The sequence below is a fragment of the Scyliorhinus canicula genome, chromosome 3, assembly GCF_902713615.1.
Source record: "Scyliorhinus canicula chromosome 3, sScyCan1.1, whole genome shotgun sequence".
Classification (NCBI taxonomy): domain Eukaryota; kingdom Metazoa; phylum Chordata; class Chondrichthyes; order Carcharhiniformes; family Scyliorhinidae; genus Scyliorhinus; species Scyliorhinus canicula.
In genome coordinates, this window is record NC_052148.1 from 167,285,498 (window position 1) to 167,309,523 (window position 24,026).

The following is a 24,026-nucleotide window of genomic DNA, read 5'->3' on the forward strand; positions in this document are numbered from 1 at the left end:
ACTAATGGCAGGTAATATTCATAAGACAAGAAATTGGAGAGGAAATTTATACAGCCTGTCTAGTTTGCTCCACCATTCTACATGATCCTGGCTGATTTTGAGCTTCAACTACTTTCGCCGGCCATTCCCTATATCTCCTGATTCATGCACAAGAGCCAGGCAATAACCATCTCAAACAAAAGAGTGTTTTGCTAACTGTCATTCATCGGCATTACCATTGCTCGGTACCACACCAACATCCTGGGTGTCATCAGAATGCAATTGGCTGAAGCCATATAATTGCTGGTGCAACACAACAACGGCTGTGCATTCTGCAGTGAATAGCTTGCCTCCGACTTCTGAAAAGCTCTCCATCACCTATAAGACCCATCCAAAGTAATGGAATACTCTGCCTTCCAGAGCAAGGACAGAGATAAACCAAGAGTGAAAGTTTTAAACCGGGGAAGGCAAATTTTACAAAACTGAGAAGTAATTTGGCTGAGGTGGACAGGGCAAGACTGCTAAAGGATAAATCAATGCGAAGCACGATTAAGTGAGATTCTTAGGGTACAAAGCCAACACACCCTCTCCATTACTGCCAAATCTAGACCCCATGATTGTCTAGGAAAATACAGGGGAAGATTAAACAGAAAAAGAAAGCTGATAGTCACGAAAAGCTCAACACTGCCGATAGCCTAGATAGAGTAGAGAGGATAAAAAGTACAGGCATGAAGTAAAAAAAGGAAATAAGGAAGTCAAAGAGAGGGCATGAAAAAAAATATTAGCAAGCGAGATGAAGAAAAACCTAAAAATGTTTCACTTGTATATAAAGAGCAAGAGGATAGTTGAGGAAAAAGTGGGACCCCCCAGATGAAGGAAGAAACTGTGCTCCGAAATCTAGTGATTTGAAACAAATCTGTTGGATTTTCACTTTTCCAAGTCACTGATTTAGATTTTAAATAGTTAGCCTCAGCACTGATCTTTGTGGCACTCCCATAAGTTACACCATGCCATCCCAAAAGTGACCTGGTTATTCTCCGTTTCTATTAATTAACTGATCCTCAATCCATGCTGATATTTTAACCTCCTATTCCATGAATCTTAATCTTCCATACAACCGCTTATGTATCACCACATTAAATGCCTTCTGAAAATCCAAAATTGTAAATCCACAAGTCCCCCCTGATAATTAGAACCCCTGAAAAGCATCTCCCCAACAGGTCAGGATTTCTCAATTCTTAAATGGCCAGTATTCCAGGGGAGAATAAATAAATCTCTTCAAAACTTTTAAAGTGTATCAGCATTGACATTGACTGGGAGGAGCTTGCTGCCAATTGTTCAAAATGGCGACAAATTATCCATCAAGTTGCATCATGCTAAGAATTCAAACATTTTGATTAAGCAGAGTGGCAGCAGAGAAGACAAGGAGGCAAATCCTGCACTGCAGACCTCTCAACTTCGTGGGATGCCCTGCATTATGTGCCCAAAGATTTGTGGGCCGAAAATCGGCCTGTTCAGTCACAAAGACCTACAACAGAAACTCGCAATCCTGAGAATATATCATCCTTGAACAGAGGGACAGCAGATGATGGCAACAATGCCCCCAAACGCCAACAGGATATTGTCCCTGCCCAAGCATGCTGCAACTTCCTAAGTGGAGTTATCAAGACTGAGCAGTTTAGGAACAACATTCCCTATAAATGGCACAGCTGTACAACAGCCCAAAAGTTCCAAGCAGACTGCATGCCAGCAATGCAAAAAAATATAAAGGTACAGCAAACTTAAATGAATAGGCTAGGCACTACAAAAAGAATTAGAGGGAATATTGCTCAAGAATGTGCTTGAAAGCTCACAACTGCTTCACACTGGATCATTGCATCGACCAACAAGAGGAGACTATTTTATCAGTCTGGGTTGGAAGTAAAAGCAGATGTCAGGTGATACATCGGCAGTTCATCACCCACTCATTATAAGATAGAGCACTTTGAAACCTACAATATATTTCACAGTACATGATGTTGAGGCAAGGGTTGGGTGCATTGGAGTAAAACAATATGAAAATTGGACATCAGCATGTGGCAGCATGACTGAAAACATCTTACTTACAGCTTGAGGCACTGAGATTTTGTACAATTACAAGGTTTCCTAGGCCGTGATCCAGATTCTGATGCTGATGCCCTATGTAAAAGAGGAAGAGATGGAGACAAAGATGAGAGAGAAATCAAGTTATGTGAACACCTCAACCCATCTAGCAGAAGAGAACTCCATAGTCATTGAACCTTGTTTAGGCCACACTTCCATATGTACATAGTTCTGATTTATCATAAAATGAATATAGATACACTGGAGAGTGAAAAAAAGATTTACAAGGATGAGACCAGAACTCAGGAAGGAATGAACAGGCTGGGTCTCTTTTCTTGAAGAGAGAAAGCCAAAGGGTGGCCTTATAACAGTCTTTAAAATTGTGATAGCTTTTTAAAATAGAGAGAATGTTTCTACTTGGGGATAAGCAAAACCCATGGCCATCAAGATAGGAGAATCACCAAGACATCCATTAGGGAATTCAGACCATAAGACATAGGAGCAGAATTAGGCCACTTGGCCCATTGAGTCTGCTCCGCCATTCAATCATGGCTGATATTTTCTCTTCCCCATTCTCCTGCCTTCTTCCCATAACCCCTGATCCCCTTATTAATCAAGAACCTATCTATCTCTGTCTTTTTTTTTTAAATTTAAATTTAGATTACCCAATTATTTTTTCTATTAAGGGGCAATTTAGAGTGGCCAATCCACCTACTCTGCACATTTTTGGGTTGTGGGGGCGAAACCCACGCAGACACGGGGAGAATGTGCAAACTCCACACGGACAGTGACCCAGAGCCGGGATCGAACCTGGGACCTCGGCGCCGTGAGGCAGTTGTGCTAACCACTAGGCCACCATGCTGCCCTATCTATCTCTGTCTTAAAGACACTCAGTAATTTGGCCTCCACAGCCTTTTGCGGCAAAGAGTTCCACAGATTCACCACTCTCGGGCTGAAGAAATTCCTCCTCATCTGTTTTAAAGGATCATCCCTTTAGTCCGAGATTGTGTCCTCTGGTTCTCGTATTTCCTACAAGTGGAAACACCCTCTCAGCACCCACTCTATCCAGGCCTCGCAGTATCTTGTAAGTTTCAATAAGATCCCCTCTCATCCTTCTACACTCAAAAAAAGAGTACAGACCCAGAGTCCTCAAACATTCCTCATATGACAAGTTGTTCATTCCAGGAATCATTCTTGTGAACCTCCTCTGGACCCTTTCCAAGGCCAGCACATCCTTCCTTAGATATGGGGCCCAAAACTGCTAACAATACTCCAAATGTGGTCTGACCAGAGCCTTATACAGCCTCAGAAGTACATCCCTGGTCTTGTATTCTAGCCCGCTTGACATGAATAATAACATTGCATTTGCCTTCTTAACTGCCGAATGAACCTGCACATTAACCTTAAGAGAATCGTGAACAAGGACTCCCAAGTCCCTTTGTACTTCTGCTTTCCGAAGTATTTCCCCATTTAGAAAATAGTCTATGCCTAAATTCCTCCTTCCAAAATGCATAACCTCATACTTTTCCACATTGTATTTCATTTGTCACTTCATTGCCCATTCTCCTAGCTTGCCCAAGTCCTTCTGCAGCCTCCTTGCTTCTTCAATACTACCTGTCCCTCTACAGATCTTTGTATCATCTGTAAACTTAGCAACAGTGCCTTCATTACCGTCTTCCAGATCATTAATGTATATTATCAAAAGTTGTGGTCCCAGCACAGACCCCTGAGGCACACCACACTTGTTTTACAGAGTGGCAAGACTGTAGAATTTGTTACCACAGGGAGAGGGAGACGTGAGTAAGGCTAAATATGCATGAGGCAAAGGAAATAGGGGGTGAGGGAATGCTGATATAACCTCAGACTAATTAAGACTGGGAGGTGGCGCGAATGGAGCATAAATGCCGACATGGACTGGTTGGGCTGAATTGCCTGTATACCGTGTATGCAATTCTATGTAACTCTGCAAATATTGTATGTGCTAACGTTGAGATATTTTTAAAAACTTACCCATTGATTGGTAGTTTTGCTTGAGTCTGAATATTGGATGTTGCAGAAAACCCATTGTTACTGGATATTGAAACATACGAGGTCTGCTGCAACTAATGAAAGCAAAAATTAAATAGCTTGTTGCAAATTTTGTCACTCGGCATATCCATTTACGAACATTCATATGTGGCATAATAGTTTTAAAAACTACTCCAAACTCAGTTAGCTGACCAAACATAGTATCTATGAAGATTAACTTCAACACACTTGAAGAAAAAATGAAATACTTCACAGCTTTCTCCCCCAAGTATTTGTAATACTGGGCATCTTCATGTATCAATTAAAATAACTATTCAGCTACTGTAAAGCTCACAGTGATCCCCATTCAGTCATCTTCTGACCCGATTTATCTTCCACGAGCAGTCAATAGGTAGTGGTGGGCAACCTGAATATTGTTTCCTTTCCATAAACAGGGGCATCAATACTATTTGTTGCCTCACAACTGTTCTCTTTGCCGAGATCAGCAGTGAAATCTTTTGGGTTTCGATCAACATTAGACAGAGCACTTATAAGTTTGGGGATCAGGGCACATTGACTTACATGACTTAAATAATAGGGAGACTGGAACCCTGATCCAGCTGATGAATGAAATTTGTCTATTAAAATGAAAAAATTATCAATTTATCTTGTGCTTTTCATGGTCTTAGAATATCCAACAGCACTTTAAGGTCAATGAAATACTTTAGAAATGTAGTAATGAGGAAATGCTATAACCAATTTGCACGAAGCAAGATCTCACAAAGGTGGGCGGGGGCATGGCATTGCAGAATAAGGATAGGGAATCTAATATACGGGCAGTCAGGAGGTTTTTGGGGGGGGGGGGGGGGGGGGGGGGGGGGAGTTGGGTATGTTATTGTGATGTTGTACCGCTCTGTTGTTTAAAATGTTTAAATGTTAAAATTATAAATGCTTCAATACAATGTTTTCTTAAAAAAACTCATGGCATGGGATCTTTTACATAAGTGGGGCAGGCAGCATTCGGTTTAAAGTTTAATTTCAAAGAGGGCATTTGTGCGGTACTGAAGGAGTGCTGTACGGCTGTAATCAGCCAGGATTTTGGTCAAGTCTTTGGGGTGAAGATTGAAACCACAACTTTCTGATTCAGATGCAAGAATGTTACCGCTGAATTACTTCTTGACACTTGTAACACCTGAGCTGTTCAACTATTATATATACTGATGATTGAAGAGTTATAAGATGAGAGTTTAGATGTGCAATGGCAATTTCTAAAAATACTGTTCTATAGATTGAATTTAACTTATCCTCAAGCTTAAATGAGATCAGTAATTTTATGTAAAAATGGAACATTACAAGTGCAATTCTTCACCAAAACTGATGAAGCATCTTGACTGAAATATTTTCTTCACAGATGCTGATGATAAGTATGATGCCATTTCATTGTTTCAGATTTGCTGGGGTTTTTTGTTTTAAAACTCATTTTCTTTCCTGAAATAAAGACATTTGCACAGACAAAAACTGAAAATTCTATAATCATCAGGTGCAATCAATGGCATGATGATATTCTAATTGAAATGTGTTGATTCTCACAGCATGACAACCAGTGCTTAGTGCATGAACAAACAGCTCACACTGTTTTCAAGGCAAGAACCAGCATCAGCTAGGAGCAAAAGCCATTCTACTAATCACAGATACTCAATACCAGGAAAAAATGTAAATAATTAGTGAATCATGATTACAAATATAGACTACGACTGCTTTTATACCACACACACAAAACCAATGCACCTGTCATTTGGACATGGCCCTCAGCAAACCTCAGTAGGTTTAATTCTCTGTTGCAGCAGACCCCATGATGTCATGGAATTCAACAGTGCTAAATCGTGCATAGTATAAGAGCAGCTTTGAGATTCCAAATCAAAAAACTGAAGTTATATGGATCCTACAAATATAAAAACTTAACTTAAATTCTGAAAATCCAAACAAAGTAATTCTTCCACTTACCTGTGTAACGTATTGAGCTGGGACTACTGCATAGCCCATGCTGCCAGTTCCTGGTGCTGGTGCCAGAACAGTGCCTGGTGGGAGATTTGTTAAATTAGGCTGGATCTGTGGCAGTGCAGTTGCAGGCATAATGAGTCTTTGTTGGGGCTGGCTGGTGGTAACTATTTGTGTAGTGCTGCCAATGGGTTTAGGAATCACCTAAAGCCAGAATGTTTAAAAAAAAGTTGTGTTTAAAGATTGAATATTAGCCACTGTGAAATCGAAAGTTACATTTGGTGTGTACACAATCAAACTCAACGGCATTTTTCTTTAAATCAACAGTTTGTTTAACCCAGGTTTGAACTCTTTCATGTGGATGTCAAAATCTTTGTCAGGGTGCAGAAAAGATGTATTAGAATGATCAGGGATGAAAAGTTTCCATTACATGGAGAAACTGGGGTAATTTTCCTCAGAGCAGAGGAGGAGGAGACAGATTTCTGGGAGATGTTCAAAATCATGAAGGCTTTAATGGAGTAAATAAGGAAACTTGCGACCAGAGGCAAAAGAATAATAACTGGAGGATACTATGAATAAAAAATTGTCATACTTTAGTTTGTATTTTTTTTTAAGTATTACTAAAACCTCTGTTAGAATGCACACAGACAGTATGTCTGCTTGAGCTGCGATTAAAAGTAAGATAATCCGTGACTTTTGCAAGGGAAGTGTGTTGCTAATAGATATTAAAAGTCATTTTACTTGTTTGCAGATAGACAGCTAATGGAGTGGCACAACAAATTGAGCTTGGCCAAACAAATCATAGAAACATAGAAAATAGGAGCGGGAGAAGGCCATTCGGCCCTTTGAGTCTGCTCCACCATTTATTCTGATCATGGCTGATGAGCCGAATCCCCACTTCCCCCCCCCATGTCCTATGGAAATCAAAGCACATCTTGGAACAAGTGACCAAAGAATGCTATGCTTTGAGTGCAGCTGGTGTAGCTAATGGGAGGGACCAATTCTGTCTGGACAGGGCTCAAAGCCGAGCAGGTTTTCAGCTTGGTCCTTAACAAAGACTCTGCTTTAAGATAAGTAAACCAGGTTAATTTTAAGAGCGTAGTATTTGAAATATATGGATCACCTAATTGGAATGAGGAGGCAGGTTTCAGGAAGTTAAAATGTTATACCTGCTAACTTTAAAGCTATTTTTTGTTGCTCATGTGCTTAATTCTGTGTTCAAATTAAAGTTTGTTTTAATATAAAAGCTGTCTATTGGGCTGTGTAATCACTCCTGTGCTCTAGTAACATTTCCTCTCAATTGGGGTTCTAATCTGGGATCTTAACCAAAAATTGGGGTTCTGGTTCAGACCATAGCAACAAAGATTTAAAATGATTGACAAAAGAACAAGAGATGAAAGGTACATGGAACAGATAGACCTCTGAAACGTAGTACTGGTATTGGGATGTTTAAATGACAGTTCAGATGTTAACCTAAATTGACCTATGTTGTATTGCGCTTATAAATGCTGGGTCAAACAAAAGTGGCACCATTTTACTAAACCTCATGAACATTAAACCAGTGAACTGTTACTGGAATGGCAGTTTATCAGTGACATGGCTGACAGCACTAGATGTAAAGACATACCGCGTAATGACTTTTGACTTATTACTCACATTTTTTATGCTCTGTGCTGGTGCAATTGGAACAGACATTCGAACTTGTGGATTCAATACTACTGTCTTCGCTGTTCAAAAGAGACAAAAAGTGTTACAGAAGAGGGCAAGGTGGAAATTTTACTTTGAACATATTATAACTTGATGCACCACTGCCACTTTCTCATATATTGCTCAGAATATAATTTATATTAACTGGCAATATATAGAGTAAAAACAACTTTGGTAGTTTTGGAAAACATACTATGAAAACAGCTTGAAGTTCAGCACTCAAAGGATTTTAAAACATTTTTTTAAGTGTAAAGTTGCTCTACTTCTTCAACAGAAGCTGTGTAAATAAAATCACAGATTTAAAATCCTGTTCAACTGTGATTGCAGAGCATTTGTAATAATTTCTCATACTTCCATTTGCAAAGTGTAGATGAGATGATCCATACTTCCCTTTCCATACAAATCTATAGGATCTTCATTGCACCATCCACCTGCCACTTAAATGAATTCAGATCTTGTCTACTTATCTTGTCCTTGCCCAATTTAATTTCACATGTGCTCAGGAATAACTTATTAAAATTCATTTAGCATCTTCCACATTTCTAGGAAGGTCTCCTATTATTCACCCTTTACAGAATCGAACGACTGACCTTTCATGTGACATAATTTTGACAGATGAATCAGCCTCGTTGGCCTTGACAATGCTTTCCAGGGCTTGTTTTTCAATGGCCAAAATTAATGCAGTACTCAAAATGTGGCCTGATCAGAGCAGTACATGCCAGCCCAGTTATATGTTTCATTTTATATATTTGGCAACATAGCTCAGCATTCACAAATTTAAAAGTGTGGCATGTAGATAGGAATTTGAAGGTTAGAAAATGGAAAATAACACATCCTTTTTGGACTGAAACAATATAGGTTGAGGACTTGGGTTTGATCCCAGCCCTGGGTCACTGTCCATGTGGAGTTTGCACAACCCCCGCGTCTGCGTGGGTCGGACCCCCACAACTCCAAAGATGAGCAGGTAAGTGGATTGGCCACGCTAAAATGCTCCTTAAATGGGAAAAATAAATTAATGGAGTACTCTAAATTTAAAAAAAATAAAGGATAGAGGTGTCAGTGCTAAAAATCAATGCAATTTTATGGACTGGATCATTGTTGTCCAAAATCAATATTTTAGGTTTGTGTGATGAATTTGAATAACTGCCAAACAACCTTGCTGACTAAAAATAAACTTTGACAATTGTGCATCCAGATTAAATATTGTAGAAAATCTTTAAAAATTTAAATGTAACTATTTTAAAACATTTTCTTTTTCATCTGTCATCCTTCTATTTTGTTTTCTGTACCTTATTTGACGTTATATTAAATACTCTAGTACATCCCTTTTCAGACTTTGTGCAGCACATTAATGATTCTTCAATCTGGTTGGTTAAGGAGATACACATTCACTCGCCCTGTTCACACAGGTCACAGGCCCCTGTAGAGGGTGCAGTGCTGAAATGTCCATCTTATATAGCAAATTCCCGAGCTGATGAGTTAACTTTGAGTGCTGTCAGAAGACATGTGAAGTGAACAACATGATGACTTCACCAAGGGCAATCAAGTAGATGTAGGAATAAGGCAATGAGGGGTACCTGAGGCAACAGTGCAAAGTCAGAAAGTGTTCTATCTAGAAATATCCTGTCTAAATCAATTTTTTTTTTTTAAATTTAGAGTACCCAATTATTTTTTCCAATTAAGGGGCAATTTAGCGTGGCCAATCCACCTACTCTGCACATCTTTTGGGTTGTGGGGGTGAGACCCACGGGGACACGGGGAGAATGTGCAAACTCCTCACGGACAGTGACCCAGAGCCGGGATCGAACCTGGGACCTCAGCGCCGTAGGCAGCAATGCTAACCACTGTGCCACCGTGTTGTCTAAATCAAATTGATGTGAATGAACCAAGCAGGGATTTCTACTTGAGGTGGGCAGTGAGACTGAGATGGTGTCAGCATTAAGACGACAGAGAGGTAAAAGTCAAGGGATAACGTGCTCTGGTCATAAGGGATGACATGTGAGACTTGAATTAGGATTATTTCAATGAGTGACTGGGCAATGTAGAGAATATTGATATTCAGATTTGACTGAATTTTCCCTTGTGATTTTATCTTTCAAGGAATGGCAGCTCGGATATTGGTTTTCCTGCTTCAAAAGTTTGAACAGATGGCTGAGCTCTCTGAATAACTTAAAATACTGAAATGCATTCAGTTTTCAAAATTTTATTGACACAACTGTGCAATGTCTCATATGAATGCTTCAAGACTAAATTAAAAACCCTACTAATGGATTCAGCTCAGCAGCAGTTATTGATACAACTATCAAGGTGACTGTTGAGTTTGTTCGGATTGTCAGTTTTATGACCACCTAACAACGTTTCTTTTATTTAAAAGTGTTTTTTGACTGTTTTAATGACCGTTTATCTTTACACATTTATGAGCATCTCAAAATTATATGGCTCAAAGGTTCTGTACATAAGCGATACTTGCTGAGTGAAAATAGGTAGGTTGGCGCATGGGCATGCAGTTGGGGGGAAAGCAGTTGAGGGGCGAAAGGATAGGGATGAGGGTTAGACATTCTCACTCATCCACAGACTGGACCCAATGGTCCAGTAAAAGGAGGCAGGCCTTCCAATCTGGCTGTAATCCATCAATATCAGTTTCCTTTTTGAGCTGGTTCTCAAAAGGTGCAGACCCAACTCCAGCCCAAGAATTGGGTAATTCAAATAAAGAAAAAAAAAGGGCCACTAAATCGTAGAATCGAATCCCTAAAACACAGAAGGAAGCCATTCGGCCTATCGGGTCTGCACCGACCTTTTTGGATGAGCTACTGTCCACCCTGTCCTACCCCGTAAACCCACAAGCCTAACCTACCCATCAAGCAGCAATTTAGCGTGGCCAAATCACCTAATCCACACATCTTTGGACTGGGTGGGAGGAAACCAGAGCACACGGAGGAATGCTACCCAGACAATGGGAGAACATACAAAGTCCACACAGAGTGACCCAAAGCAGGGATTGAACCCATGTCCCTGGTGCTGCGAAGCAGCAGTGCTAACCACTGTGCAACCATGATTTTAGAGGAAACATTTACTCTTCACCTAAAACTACTCCTGGTAGGCTTACCATTAACCTTTCCCTCCAAACTTTGTAGCTGTTATAATTACTGGTTGGAAACCTTTTGTTCTTAATACAGACACCAACCAAGTCAAAGATCAGGAAATTGACATCTCAGAAATACTTTAATATTGATTATTAAACACCATGACGCCAAAGAAATTCCAAAAAGTAAATTTTCTTGAATCAAACCTTGTGATAAGGATTGTGCGTTGGTACTGGAGCTGACCGCCTGAGGGGAGCCGCTGGCTGTCGTTGCAGTAACTAGGCGTACATAATGAAACTTGCTGCCTGGTACTTGAATCTGCTGAACGTTGGGCGGTGTCAGAGGAATAATGGTTTTGAACTGGGTGGCATTCATTGTTCCCATAGTTAGTGTTTGGGCAGCTGGTTTCATCGTCTGCTCAGGAAGTCCATACATAATATTAATTAAAAACAGGCCTGAATTCTCAAACTAACAAAGCAAAGCATAACCTGAAAACATTTAAAGCGGATTATTTACCAAGCCAGTTAAAAAACAAGACTCAAAAATCGTACTTGTGCAATTCAATACATTTTATTCTCTGGTTGAGCTTTAAAATGGGTTTTACCTTTAAAGTAGCATTTTATTTTAGTACCTGCAGACCTCTTGCGGCATTGCTTCTAGTAATTCAGAAAATAGCCCATTAACAAGGATGTTGCTAAAGTTTGGCAGAGAAAGCATTGCAGAAAATGACAGGAAAATGCACATAATATGCAAAGCTTTTAATATATAACCAGTCAACCTCCCGTGCCAATGTATATGGCAAAGGAGACTACTGCAGCATTTAGGTGAAATGAAAGTAAAGGATTGGGGGAACATTTGGACCATGAATTTATGTAATACATTAACATGATTTGTAGTTGCTGATAAACGGAATGGTGAGAGCAGAAATCAGATTCCACAGCATCAATGTTGGTCCCATTATAAACATGAATGTATTATGAATATAGAAATTTATGACGAGCAGAAGCTAATGCAAGTAACTAAAATGGCAATGGGAATTAAGCTTTGACATACAGGAAGTGCACACAGAACATGTTCTTTAATACATTACAGATTGCAGGAGTTTACAAACTTTTGTTTACGACAGTCACCCAGAATTGCAGTTAATGTGCATAGAATACAATGTTGATGTTTGGGTTTAGGAGTACAAGTAATTGATCCATTAAGATCGCTCTTCTCAGAAAATCGCTGTTGTGGCTTCTACCAAATTTATATAAAAATTGATAGCAAGTTATGGTCAATCCATGGCAGTCATATTTCCATTATTAACATGCATCATATTTTCCACTACTAACATGCATTTATAGAGTGATTTCAATACAGTGAAAATCCGAACGTATTTCAAAAATTAGAAATTGACAGATGGGAGAGTAGGCCAAAAGCATGGTTGAAAATCTCAGTTTTGAGGAGGTTTTTAAGGATTGGGACAGTAAAGGCTCTCAGGAATCCAGCAAAACAAAAATAGAAAGCAGCACAAACAACAAGATAAAGGCCCGGTTATGATCTAAAGAATAGGGCTGAAGTGCCTGACGGTAAAAACCCACTGAGCACCAATTTCCAAAATTGTAATTTACTGACAAAATATCTTTGTAGCCCAGAAAACTAAAAGTTATAACAGAATGCATAGCTTCAGGTTCCAGTTTAGAGAACATCTCTTAAATGTGAGTTTAGCTAAAAGTTTTAGTTTACAAGACTCTTCCTTGCATAAAATACTGTAATATTTAAAAGAAAAAAACTGATTTGATTAAATCAGCTTTACAACAGATTAGACTGCAATGACATAGTAGAATGCAGCTTAAATTGTGCCACTTCTAAATACTGGAGTGTTGGTAGAAATCAAAAAACATGGACGCACAGCGTAAGCTACAAAATAAATTCATAATTTTAGTGTTGCTGCAAGATCAAATAAAGGGCGTTTTCTGTGAGGCACATGGAGTCTTGTTGCTTGTCCCTCCTCTGTTGCACATCCCTCCATCTGAAGTTGCAGTCAGCAACTGGATAGTTTGACCAGCAAAGTCAATGTTTGAACATGAATACAGCTCTGTTCATCTTGTACTCCTTTTATCCTGGTGGACATTTCATATTGACTTTTCAAGGGAGATATGCCCTGCGCTACGTCCCTGGAGAATCCTGACTGGTGTTTTGACATGAGGAGCAAAGATAAATTGCAGAGATTCCTCATTTGGCCATGGCAGTCTGGGGTGGGACCCAATTTGCAGTGACATTGTTGCTGGTGAGCGCACCTTTGCCTTGGTCTGTGTGCATCTAGATGATGGCCGCTTTAGAGAATGTTGTTCTTGTTGCTTGGACGCTGGCATGGTGAAGGAACGTGAAGGAACTTTGTTGGAATTGAGATATCCTGAGGAATGTTCATTGATCCTGTCTCGGCATCCTCAAGCAAAATAGATGGTGCCACTATACTGCAATTCTTCCATAATCCTGGATGTAACCCTCTTGTGATTATGTTGTTCATTATTTAACATCTTCTCTCCTGCAAGGGCATGCGAGCTCTAAGCATGAGGTGAGTGTTGTTAGCTATCTAGTTCTAGCAAAAATCATATTGAATCGATGTAAAATGTGGTCAGTGCAGTTTTACTTATTTTTGTCATAGTATTATAATCCTCGTAGCTGTGGGAGGGGAGTGCCTTTTAGACACTCCTTATCTTGTTTATAATGAAGATGAGTGGAGCAAAGGTGGAGTGGAGTGATGGGTTGATGGCGGTTACTAGGGTTAGTTAAATCCTCACTGAGATTGAGGATAGTTCCCCAGTTAGAGTAACGGGTTTTTTTTTGGTTGCATTAAATTTAAGGATCTAAGTATTTTTCCTTCGATGGCCTGCACAGATTATGTATCCTGGGGAAGCTGGGTTCCTTCGGACTCTTCTTTGAGGTTGGAGTTTTCCAGGTAGCAACAACCAATATCAGAACTCAGGTAACCAACTGAATTAGAAATAGCAGTATTGGGATCAAAGGAAATTAAAGGCACCTGGGATCAATGGTGGAGAACATTTAATTGTCCAAGAATCCAGTCCCCGCCAGTGCTAGACTTTCATAGTCTGCTGAGGCTGTGGTCAGAGGTCTACAGCACAGAAAAGGCCCTTTGGCCCAACCCATCTGTGGTGTTGTTATCCTTGACACAGCAGACCATGTTGGCTCCATTTTTAAAAGTTAATACATTTAGAAAGTTGTTTTGCACATTTCAAAATAGGTACAGAAGCCCAATTGCACGACCTTGATGCTATGAAAGGTCATTTCTGAAAAAGTCCTGCTGACTGAAAATCTGATATATTACAAGAATTAAACATTAAACAGCAAGCAGTCACATCCACTTCCAAGAATTGCGCTTTCCCCTTTCAAATCAGGGCAGTTTTGAAATCAGGAAAAACAAAAGCTCAGTGAGAAAATATGCCCAAAGAGGTTAAGAATAGTATTAGCTTAAAAAAAAACAGGTTTATATTGAAAAGAATGGCATGAGTCTGAGGATTGGGAGTGCTTTAGAAGCCAGCAAAAGGTTGATTTTTTTTTGGGGGGGGGGGGGGGGGGGGGGAGAGAGGGAGAAGAGAGAAGGGGGAGGAGGAGGAGGAATGAGCCAAGAGCAGCAAGGAAATATGTACTGCAGAATCTCATGAGACTGAAATGAGACAAGTCAACAGCACCTGATGGCCTGGATCAGTGGTGGGCAACCTACAGCCCGGGGGCCACATGCAGCCCTTTCGGGTTCTATGTGCGGTCCACAAGACATTTTGTTAACTGATGCCCATGCGCAGAGTTGTCGCATTCTGCTGGTTTCCAATCCACGTATCATTTTCCTGCCGATATAACTTAAGTGATACACATGTAAAGCAAGGACACATTAAGTGAGGTGCATGCTGAGTGCACACAATATTAATAACTGTGCAAGCCGTGTGCTTCTTCTGCAGCTAATCATGTGTAAATATTTGTTTTGTTTTTACCACTTGAAGTTGATGAGTTCTATTAATATAAGATCAAGCATTTTCTATTACTTCTGAAATATCTAGTATTAAACATATTTGATCTTATTCATGGGGTCATAGTTAGTGAACATACTCAGATTTTAATCTCGCGGCCAACTGAGATCAAGGAGGGCCGCTCACACAGCCCACTCACAAGCTGAGGTTGCCTACCACTAGCCTACATCCTAGTGGTCTAAAAGATTTGGCTGCAGACAGTGGTTGCGCTGGCTGACTGTCCAAAATTCCTTTGACTCTGGAACAATACTAGCAGATTGGAAGTTAGCAAATGTAACACTGCTCTTCAAGAGATGAAGAAAAGAGAAAGCAGGAAATTACAGGCCAGCTAACCCCATTTCAGTCATCGGGAAGGCACTGGAATCTATTAATAAGGAAGTCATAACAGTGCACTTAGAAAAGTATAGTACGAATAGAACAAGTCAACCTGTCTTTATAAAAGAGAAATCGTGTTTGACAAATTTAGAGTTTTTTTGAGGCTGTAACAGATAGGGTAGATAAAGAGGAGTCAGTAAATGTAAATTTGATTTCCTAAAAGCATTCGATGAGGCGGCTACACAAAAAGTTAACACACAAGGTAAGAGCTCATGGAGTTGGGCTGATATATCAGCATAGATACAAGGTTGGTTAATTGACAGGAAGCAGACAGTAGGCAGAAATGGGTTATTTTCAGGTTGGCAGGTTGTGACAAGTGGAGTATCACTAGGTTCAGTGCTTCAGCTCAGCTATTTTCAAACAACATTAATGCTTTTGCTACATTGTTCTCTGTCTCTTGGCCAAGTCTGTTGACGATACAAAGCTAGGTGGAAATGCAAGCTATAAGGAGTTCACAAAGAGGCTGGAAGATGATAGGTGAGTGGGCAACAAGGTGGCAGGTGGCATATAATGTGGGGAAGTCTGAGGGTATTCACTTTGGTCGCAAATAGAAAAGCAGATTTTTTTAAAACGACAGGAAATTTGAGTAAACAAAAGCAAAACAGTGGATGTTGAAAATCTGAAATGAAACAAAATATGTTGCAAATAGTCAGCAGGTCTGGCAGCGTCTGTGGAGAGAAAGTTAATATTTTAGGCTTTTCAGGCTGACATGACCTTTCTTCACAATTGAAGATATTTAGAAATGCAAGAGATTTTAAGCCTGTGGAAGGTGGGGACATGGAAGAAGGGGCAGGGTTTGTGACTGAGTGGACAGCAGGAGATATTAAATAACAAAATACTACATGTTGCAATAGCCAAACGGGGTGGTAGTGGATGTAGTAAATAAACAAATGTTGTGCCCAAATTACTACATTGGCTACATAGCAGCTGTCTGAATATAATATGAATGGATAAAGAAAGATAAGACTGACCCATCAAATCAAAAAAACATACACAAGATGAAGGCAGATGTTATGCGTGCTCTAGGAACAGCACCTTATCTTTCAACTTCCGGACTCAATATTGAGTACAACAACGTTAGATAATAACTTCTGCCTTCATCTTGTTCCATGTGTTTTTTCCCTTTAACTATGACGGAAGACAATCTGCCACCATTGCCTCATCATATGACTCTACACACAACTCCATACACACAGAAATGTAGTTAACTCCCAAGTGCCCTTCAATGGCCTAGGACACTACAGTACTCAGTTGAATCAAACCAGTTACACAGCAAAATCGTGCGAAAGAGAGAGAGAGAGAGAGCTTGAGAGCTAACCTTATTTGGAGACTTCAGTGGCGAGATAGCAATCTTGTTGGCAGTCTGTTGTGCTGCAGAGGTGAGATTGGAGACACTAGCACCACCTTCAGAAATGGTGATAGTGTTTGGGGTAATTCCAAGTGAATTCTGAGGAAGAACTCTACCTGCAAAATATCACAAAACATAAGTAAATAGATTTGAATACCTGTATGCACTTTCTATACAATAAAGTAACTTTTTTTAAAAATCTGTAAATCATAGAGAACACTGGTAGAATGACCTGTTATAAGGCTCTTGTGGACTGGTTTGGCAATGATGAATTTTGTGATCATTGGTCCAGCAGAAGTGGGTGTGCACTTCTTGGCAATCTGTAAAATACATAAACTTCTGTAAATAGAAAAACAATAATCTTTAAGATGTCCTAAAGGTTTTTTTTTGCCGGCTTTAGTTGCCCTACTGGGCAATTGTGAGATAGGAGGGGATATGTAACGGTACATACGGGAGGAACAATATTTGGATGGAGACAAGCCAGATGGACCAGAGCAGTCTGCATCTTCTCCCCGTGGTTGCGTAGGTTTCCTCCGGGTACTCTGGTTTCCTCCCGCAAATTCCAAAAACAACCTGCCTGTTAGGTGAATTGGACATACTGAATTCTCCCTCTGTGTACCCGAACAAGGGCTGGAGTGTGGCGACTAGGGGATTTTCACAGGAGCTATTACAGTGTTAATGCAAGTCTACTTGTGAGAATAATAAAAGATAATAATAACTTCCTCATGGCACTGGACACTTGGGACAGACCCCCCCCCCAGTTCAAGAATGCAAAGAGTTTTGATTGACATTTTGTTGACTTGCTGCTTGCGCATTCATAATTACAGAACTTTCAGGTCCGACTGAAGTATGTTGGTCTCAACACCAAACAAACTTTTCATACTTACAAAATGGGTAATGAGGAGTGATAGAGATTATAATGCAATTGCAGTGAATATATGAGAACCCTCGTTGTTCATCACCAGAATGAGTGTTTTTTGGATGCTATTATCTCATTGCATTGTCTCTAACATTAACCTCCTCAGCCGATAACAGACTCAATTCAAACCGTAAGATAAAGGCAAATTACTGCACATGCTGGAATCTGAAACAGAAACATAAAATTCTGGACCATAGCAGCAGGTCTGACAGCAATTGTGTGGCTGGGGCTGAGGGGTGGGGGCGGGGCAAGAGGAGGGCCGGGGAAGGGGGGCAAACGAGGAATATGTGAAGGACAGCGTGAGCATAGAGCCAATGGCCACTCCTCCCTGACGAGCAGAGACTGACCACCATCATGATCCTGGAGATGGACAGCAATGCAGCCAGGGACAAGATAACCTGGCATCATCTCCTGTCACCTGCAGCTCATATCAGCAATGTTGAAGAGCTCAACAGGGTGCTGGGAAGGTGGTGCACGACAAGATTAGGAAGAGGAGAGAGTTGGGGGGGAGCGAGAGCGAGAGCGAGAGCGAGAGCGAGAGACGGCGACACTTGTGAATGGAGGAACTGGATCAGCATGTGAGAGACAGAATCTGTGATTGGAAGAGCAGCTCCTCACAGATTCTCTCTCCTGAACTCACTGTTCCTCCACACAAAACATCCTGGGGAGGGGAACCTTAATTGAATTCTTTTGTCCATCAATAATTTTTCAGGGCTATATACATATATTATATGGGGCAGTATTCTCTGCAAATAGGGCTATGTCCCCACACCGGCGGAAAAACAAACTGGCGGCAACAGCCCCCCAAGGTGAGGAATTCTCACCTTTCTAGGGGGCTAGGTGGACGCCGGAGGGGTTGGCGGTGCTCCAAGCATGCGCGGACCGGCCGGTGTGATCTCGCACATGCGCGGGGGTTCTCTTCACCGCGCCAGCTCCGGATAATATGGCAGAGTCCAACAGGGAGACGGCGCGGAGGAAAGAAGGCACCCCACAGAATCAGCCCACCCGCAAATCGGTAGGCCCGGATTACGGGCCAGGCTACCGTGGGGGCCCCGCCCAGGGTCAGATCATCATCACCCCCCCCAGGCCCATTCTCCACCTTGGCCATGAGGTTTATGATGAATTCGGCTATTACCTGTGCATTGTGCGATTAATGTAGGAATTTCAGATATAGTGTATGCATTTGGTGCAGAAAGGGTTCGAAGCCTGCATTAGTATGTGATGGCCGTTTTTAAAAAATCCTGGTTTGAAATGCAGTAGGCTTTTTGGAGACAGATGCATTTAAAGCTGCGTAAAAGTTGGGTTAAAAGAATTTTGTTCATATGAAGGTTCTCTGGGCAGGCTGGGTTCCATCCCGGCCCTGGGTCACTGTCCGTGTGGAGTTTGCATATTCTACCGTGTCTGCGTGGATCTCACCTCCACAACCCAAAGCTGATCGGTGGATTGGTCATGCTAAATTGCCCCTTAATTGGAAAAAAAAAGAATTGGGTACTCTAAATTTATTTTTGTTCATAATGAAGGTTCCCTGGGGAGTAGATAATTAGAGACTGTGTGTTTGACCGTTGTAAGATGATGTAGTTAATTGGAGGGGTTGAAGCAGTCAGGTCTTGAATTTCAGGGTTTCAGTTCAGATCTATCTGAACAGGTTAGCTTCTTTTCTCAATGCAGTTCAGTTAAACAGATTTTACCTGTGAACTGAACTGCAGTTTCTGAAAAGGCAGACAGATTAAACAGTTGTTTGACACAGGCAAGAATCTGCAAGCTGTTTTCTGAAGGATCTCTTGCTCTCTAAAAATAGTTAACCCAAGATATCTCTTTATAGCAAGTATTCTTGGGTTGGCTTACTGTATTCAAAAATGGATTTTGACTGGAGATGGGTTTTGCGTGAGTGGAGATAAAGGATGGCAGTTAGGAGTTTCATTGTCATTGGTAAGCATCGTTTAACTGGTAATTGCAAGTTTCTTTCTTTATGAAATAAAATGAAAATCACTTATGGTCACGAGTAGGCTTCAATGAAGTTACTGTGAAAAGCCCCAAGTCGCCACATTCCGGCGCCTGTCCGGGGAGGCTGGTACGGGAATCGAACCATGCTGCTGGCCTGCCTTGGTCTGCTTTAAAAGCCAGTGATTTAGCCGAGTGAGCTCCAGTCACACATTTGAAGGAATTTGGCTTCAGCGTTATGAAACAATGCTCCAAATTGGGTTAGGGACTGAAACGTCATAGATGGCAACAATCAGCTAAAATTTCTCATCAATTCAAACTCTTTGACTCATTACTTATTTATATCACTTAGGTTTATGGGTTACCTTAAATCTCAACTGTCTCAACTGCGGCTTTTAAATGGTACATAGTCAACATGAGGGAGATAATTTGTTACCTGCTTTGACTACTCTCAAATACTTTGAAAGCGAAATAGAACAAGCCATCTTTGGAAAGAATACGTTCATTGCAACTCCCTCTTGAGGTAAAATGCTTTGCTTTCAGTGGGGTTTTTCCACATTTGTGTATGTGTATTTTTTTTAAGTGCCACCGTTTATATTATTTCCTCTGCTTGTTGCCTCATACACACCATGCATGGGGACAATGTGGGCAGGAAACCTATGCTCCGATTAGATTGTTGGATATTCAAATACACCAGTTTTGACTCATGCCAAGAAAATTACTGATGTTCACCTTTACTTCTGAATACAAGATGAATTCTCAATGCAAACCTGCTCCAAAGTTATAAAAAAAACAATAAATTGTCTTTTTTCATGCCTTCCTTGCACCCTAAAATCAGTCTCTATAAAGCATCAAATTGGTTTATTTTCAGTTGACAATTTTGGCAGGAATTGTTTATGAGCTATCAACTTTTGGTTGTCTGGTTAATGCAGTGGGTTAGACCAGGGTTTTCCCAAACTCAGGGTCGCGACACGCGGGTGGGTGTCAGGAGGGTCATGGAGCGGTCAATTTGTGGCGTTCCCGATCACGGGAGAAGCGCCGAAGAATCGCGACCGGCTTTTAGGTTGAATGGCACCAGCACCTGCCAGCAACCACAGCATTTTCTCTTGCTCCATCTGATTGGCACCCAGATTACCCAATGGGTGATTAGCTTTCAGCAACAACAGCATTTTCTCTTGCTCTCCTAGTGTCTTGGTAGTCCTATAATAATGCTATGGAACCTTTTACATTCACCAGACAACCATCGTTTTTAACATTTCATCTGAAAGATTGACATCTAGAATGTTAGTTTAGAGTCTTGTGCCCGAGTCTCTGCAGTGGGGCCGAAATTCACAACCTTCTGACTCAGAACGCTCTGCAGAGAAACTAACGGCTCAAAGTTCTAAGCTTATGAATTAAATTGAACCAAATAACCTGCCTCATAAGTAGTATCTTATGACCTCTTGTATTTTGAATTGTTAATAAGGGAATATTATACATCTTCAGAAGTGATGAACGCAGCATTCTTGGCAGTGAATGTGAAAGCTCCTTATTAAAACAGCATTCGAAGGGCAGCACGGTGGCACAGTGGTTAGCACTGCTGCCTCAAGTTCGATCCTGACTCTGGGTCACTGTCCATGTGGAGTTTGCACATGCTCCGTGGTTTTGTGGGTTGCGCCACCACAACCCAAAGATGTGCAGGGTAGGTGGATTGGCCACACTAAATTGCCCCTTAATTGAAAAAATGAATTGGATACTCAACATTTTTTTTTAAACACCATTCGGTAAACCATATCTTCGCAAACTGTATTTTCTTTAAAATGGACAAGGCCATTGTATTATTTGGACACTTGGATTAAAGATATTTTGAAAGTCTGCCTTCCGACTGGGAACAGGCTGGCTTTTTTCCAAGAAATCCCCTGATCAGCACTTAAGGGGGAATGAACTCACTGCAATCACTTTAATTGATTGGGGGAAAATTAGCAAAGACTAGTGATTTACTGGAAATTACATGATAGAGAAAAACTTTAGGATTTGGACCCGTTGCTTTTCAAAATCAGTGTATTTTGAGGAATAAGCCAAGAAGGAAGGCTACCCTAACACTCTCTCTCTCTCTCTCTCTCTCTCTCCGGCCGTCTGAAATTCCACGTGCGGTTATCAACTCACAGCTTGAGAATCTTCACCAGTGCATTTGAAACACTCGGACAAGAAGAATTGATCCAGCTCTATATTCTCCTCCATGCTCCTTAAGTAATAAGCTCTAGACATCTACTGAGACCAGCAGCCCATCTTCACGAGTGAGCTCCACATTGACAGCATTGAAACTGTAAACATTATCTTTCATGTCATAAAGCCTATCCTCCAAAGTCCATCTCTGCAGAGACGCCTTGCACATGCATGCATGCTTGCAGTACTTTTTTAAAAAGGGGTGGATAGTGTACTTCCAAAGTCCACTTATGTGTTCTTGCAGCTTGTTTTGAAGAAAGTTGTGTTTTATAATAAATCAATTAGTCTGAGTTTATTAGAACATACAGTGCAGAAGGAGGCCATTCGGCCCATCGAGTCTGTGCCGATCCACTTAAGCCCTCACTTCCACCCTATTCCCGTAACCCAATAACTCCTCCAAAATCCACCTAACCCGCACATCTTTGGACTGTGGGAGGAAACTGGAGCACCTGGAGGAAACCCACGCAGACACGGGGAGAACGTGCAGACTCCACACAGACAGTGACCCAGCGGGGAATTGAACCTGGGACCCTGGTGTTGTGAATCCTGGTCAAAGTATCTCTTATTTTGGATCTAACAGCAGCGAAGGTAAATGATTGACCATTTTGGTAAGTGATTTAAACTTTTAAACTAATGGTGCGACCGCCAAAGCTAATCCCAGAGTCAGGCAGACTGTGGGCAGGGAAAAGGGAAAGAGAGAGATAGAGAGATCAATTAACAAGACCAAGAAAAGGAGGGAGTAAAGGCATTGTTCTGATGCCACTTAGTCACGGCCTATGACACACTTCATGGGCGCATGTTGCTGCTTTTACCCAACCGTGATGCAAAAACATCCCCACATGATGTACAGTTCACTAATGGCCATGTCACACAAGATTTTTGCTATGCTGACACCTACAGGTCTGTCATTCAATATCACCAGCTACACAATCTATAAAGTTTCCATACAGTTGTTGAATCTTATTAGAAACATCTCACAATTACCTGGTTTTGTGTAGATTGAACTGATGCATTGAGAGATGGGTTCCCGGTACCCAGCACATTTGAGATTCCAGTTACTGTCTTTCCCTCAACTCTTCCACCAAGAGTTACCACCTTTATTTGCTTCTGCACATGTGGATCCATAGCTTGTAATTGAGTTGAGACTTGAAGATGGGCTGCTTGACTTGGCGGTAATGAAAGTACGATGGACTGTCGAGGCTTTCCGAGAGTAGTTACAACTAGCTGCTGTCCGACTGGCTCCGACTTAATAGTTTGGCTGCAGATGCTATATTCAGGGTGTTCTGATACTGGATTAAGGATAATCTGACTTGCTGCTAAAGGTGTTCCGGCAGTTGTGCTTGGGATGCTGATTTTACTGGTAGCCTTTGGTGTACAGTCATCAGGATTAGGTTCCATTTTTATACTTGTGCCACCTAAAACAAGTGGAGTAGCATTATTTGTCCACACCGTGATATGGTCTGCAATGCTCGACAGAATCTCGGAGTTCTTGCCTTCATTTGGATGTATAATTTCCTCAAGCTCTGTTTCCATGGGAACTGGATCTCCATGCTCCGATGTTATTGTGACAGCCTCAATACTGTCATCTTCGATGATAGTTGTGTCCATTATCTCCTCAGGAAGCAGGCTGTTCACCTCAGCCGACACCACTTCCATGTTAATAATGCAGATACTTTGCAAGGACTGGATAACTGAAAGAGAAAAAAAAAAGGGAGATAAAGTAAAATCCACTTTTGCAGCAATTGAAGTAACCATACATCAGGTTTTAAAAACAGACTTGGCAGAAAAAAGTTTTCCCAGAATTCACCTTTGGTGGCTGCCAGCACAATGAGTATTCTATTTCCACTACCACTAATATTAACATTAGGGACTGAACTTTAAAAGGGTGCAGCAGTCCCCATTCCCCCGGCTAAAATGGTGTGCTGGGGAAGATGGTGCCTGCCCACAATTCCAACAGCTGCCTCATAGCAATTTAATGCTGGGAGCAGAGAGAATTGCTTTAAGGCAAGACTTCTGCTCCTATCTCGGGAGGAAGTTCAGCCTGAGCACACTGCTGGCCAATCGGGAACAGTGGCCCGCTGCTGGGGCTACTAGTAATCCCATCACACCAAGGAACTCAGGGTCAGGGGTTCCAGCTTGGCAGGTGGGGCCTGGTTTCAGGAGGTATGGGGAGAGGATGCAGGTTGGGGGCGCACTGTGCATTTGATGGAGCCAAGCAGCCCCATATCATCCCACCTTGTCTGACAGTTAAAGTTGTCAGGCTTCCACCTGGCATGGGCCTCCCCCTGCCACAGGTAAAATACTAACAGTGGCAGGATAGGCCTCACGAGGCACAAGGGAAGGCTGACTGCCCA

General features: G+C 41.4%; 1 protein-coding gene across 3 annotated transcripts in view; it reads right to left on the minus strand.

Moving 5' to 3' along the window:
- Positions 1–24,026, minus strand: part of lin54 (lin-54 DREAM MuvB core complex component) — a 107,809-nt gene that overhangs the window by 47,107 nt on the left and 36,676 nt on the right. For all 3 annotated transcript variants that reach the window (XM_038791682.1, XM_038791683.1, XM_038791684.1), the window contains exons 2-9: positions 22,657–23,363; positions 16,840–16,927; positions 16,578–16,723; positions 11,063–11,270; positions 7,723–7,793; positions 6,073–6,270; positions 4,072–4,163; positions 2,086–2,157 (exon numbers count right to left, since the gene is read on the minus strand). In XM_038791682.1, the coding sequence (XP_038647610.1) occupies positions 2,086–2,157; positions 4,072–4,163; positions 6,073–6,270; positions 7,723–7,793; positions 11,063–11,270; positions 16,578–16,723; positions 16,840–16,927; positions 22,657–23,328 (1,547 nt within the window). In that variant the 5' untranslated portion in view covers positions 23,329–23,363. The remainder of the gene's footprint in view (positions 1–2,085; positions 2,158–4,071; positions 4,164–6,072; positions 6,271–7,722; positions 7,794–11,062; positions 11,271–16,577; positions 16,724–16,839; positions 16,928–22,656; positions 23,364–24,026) is intronic.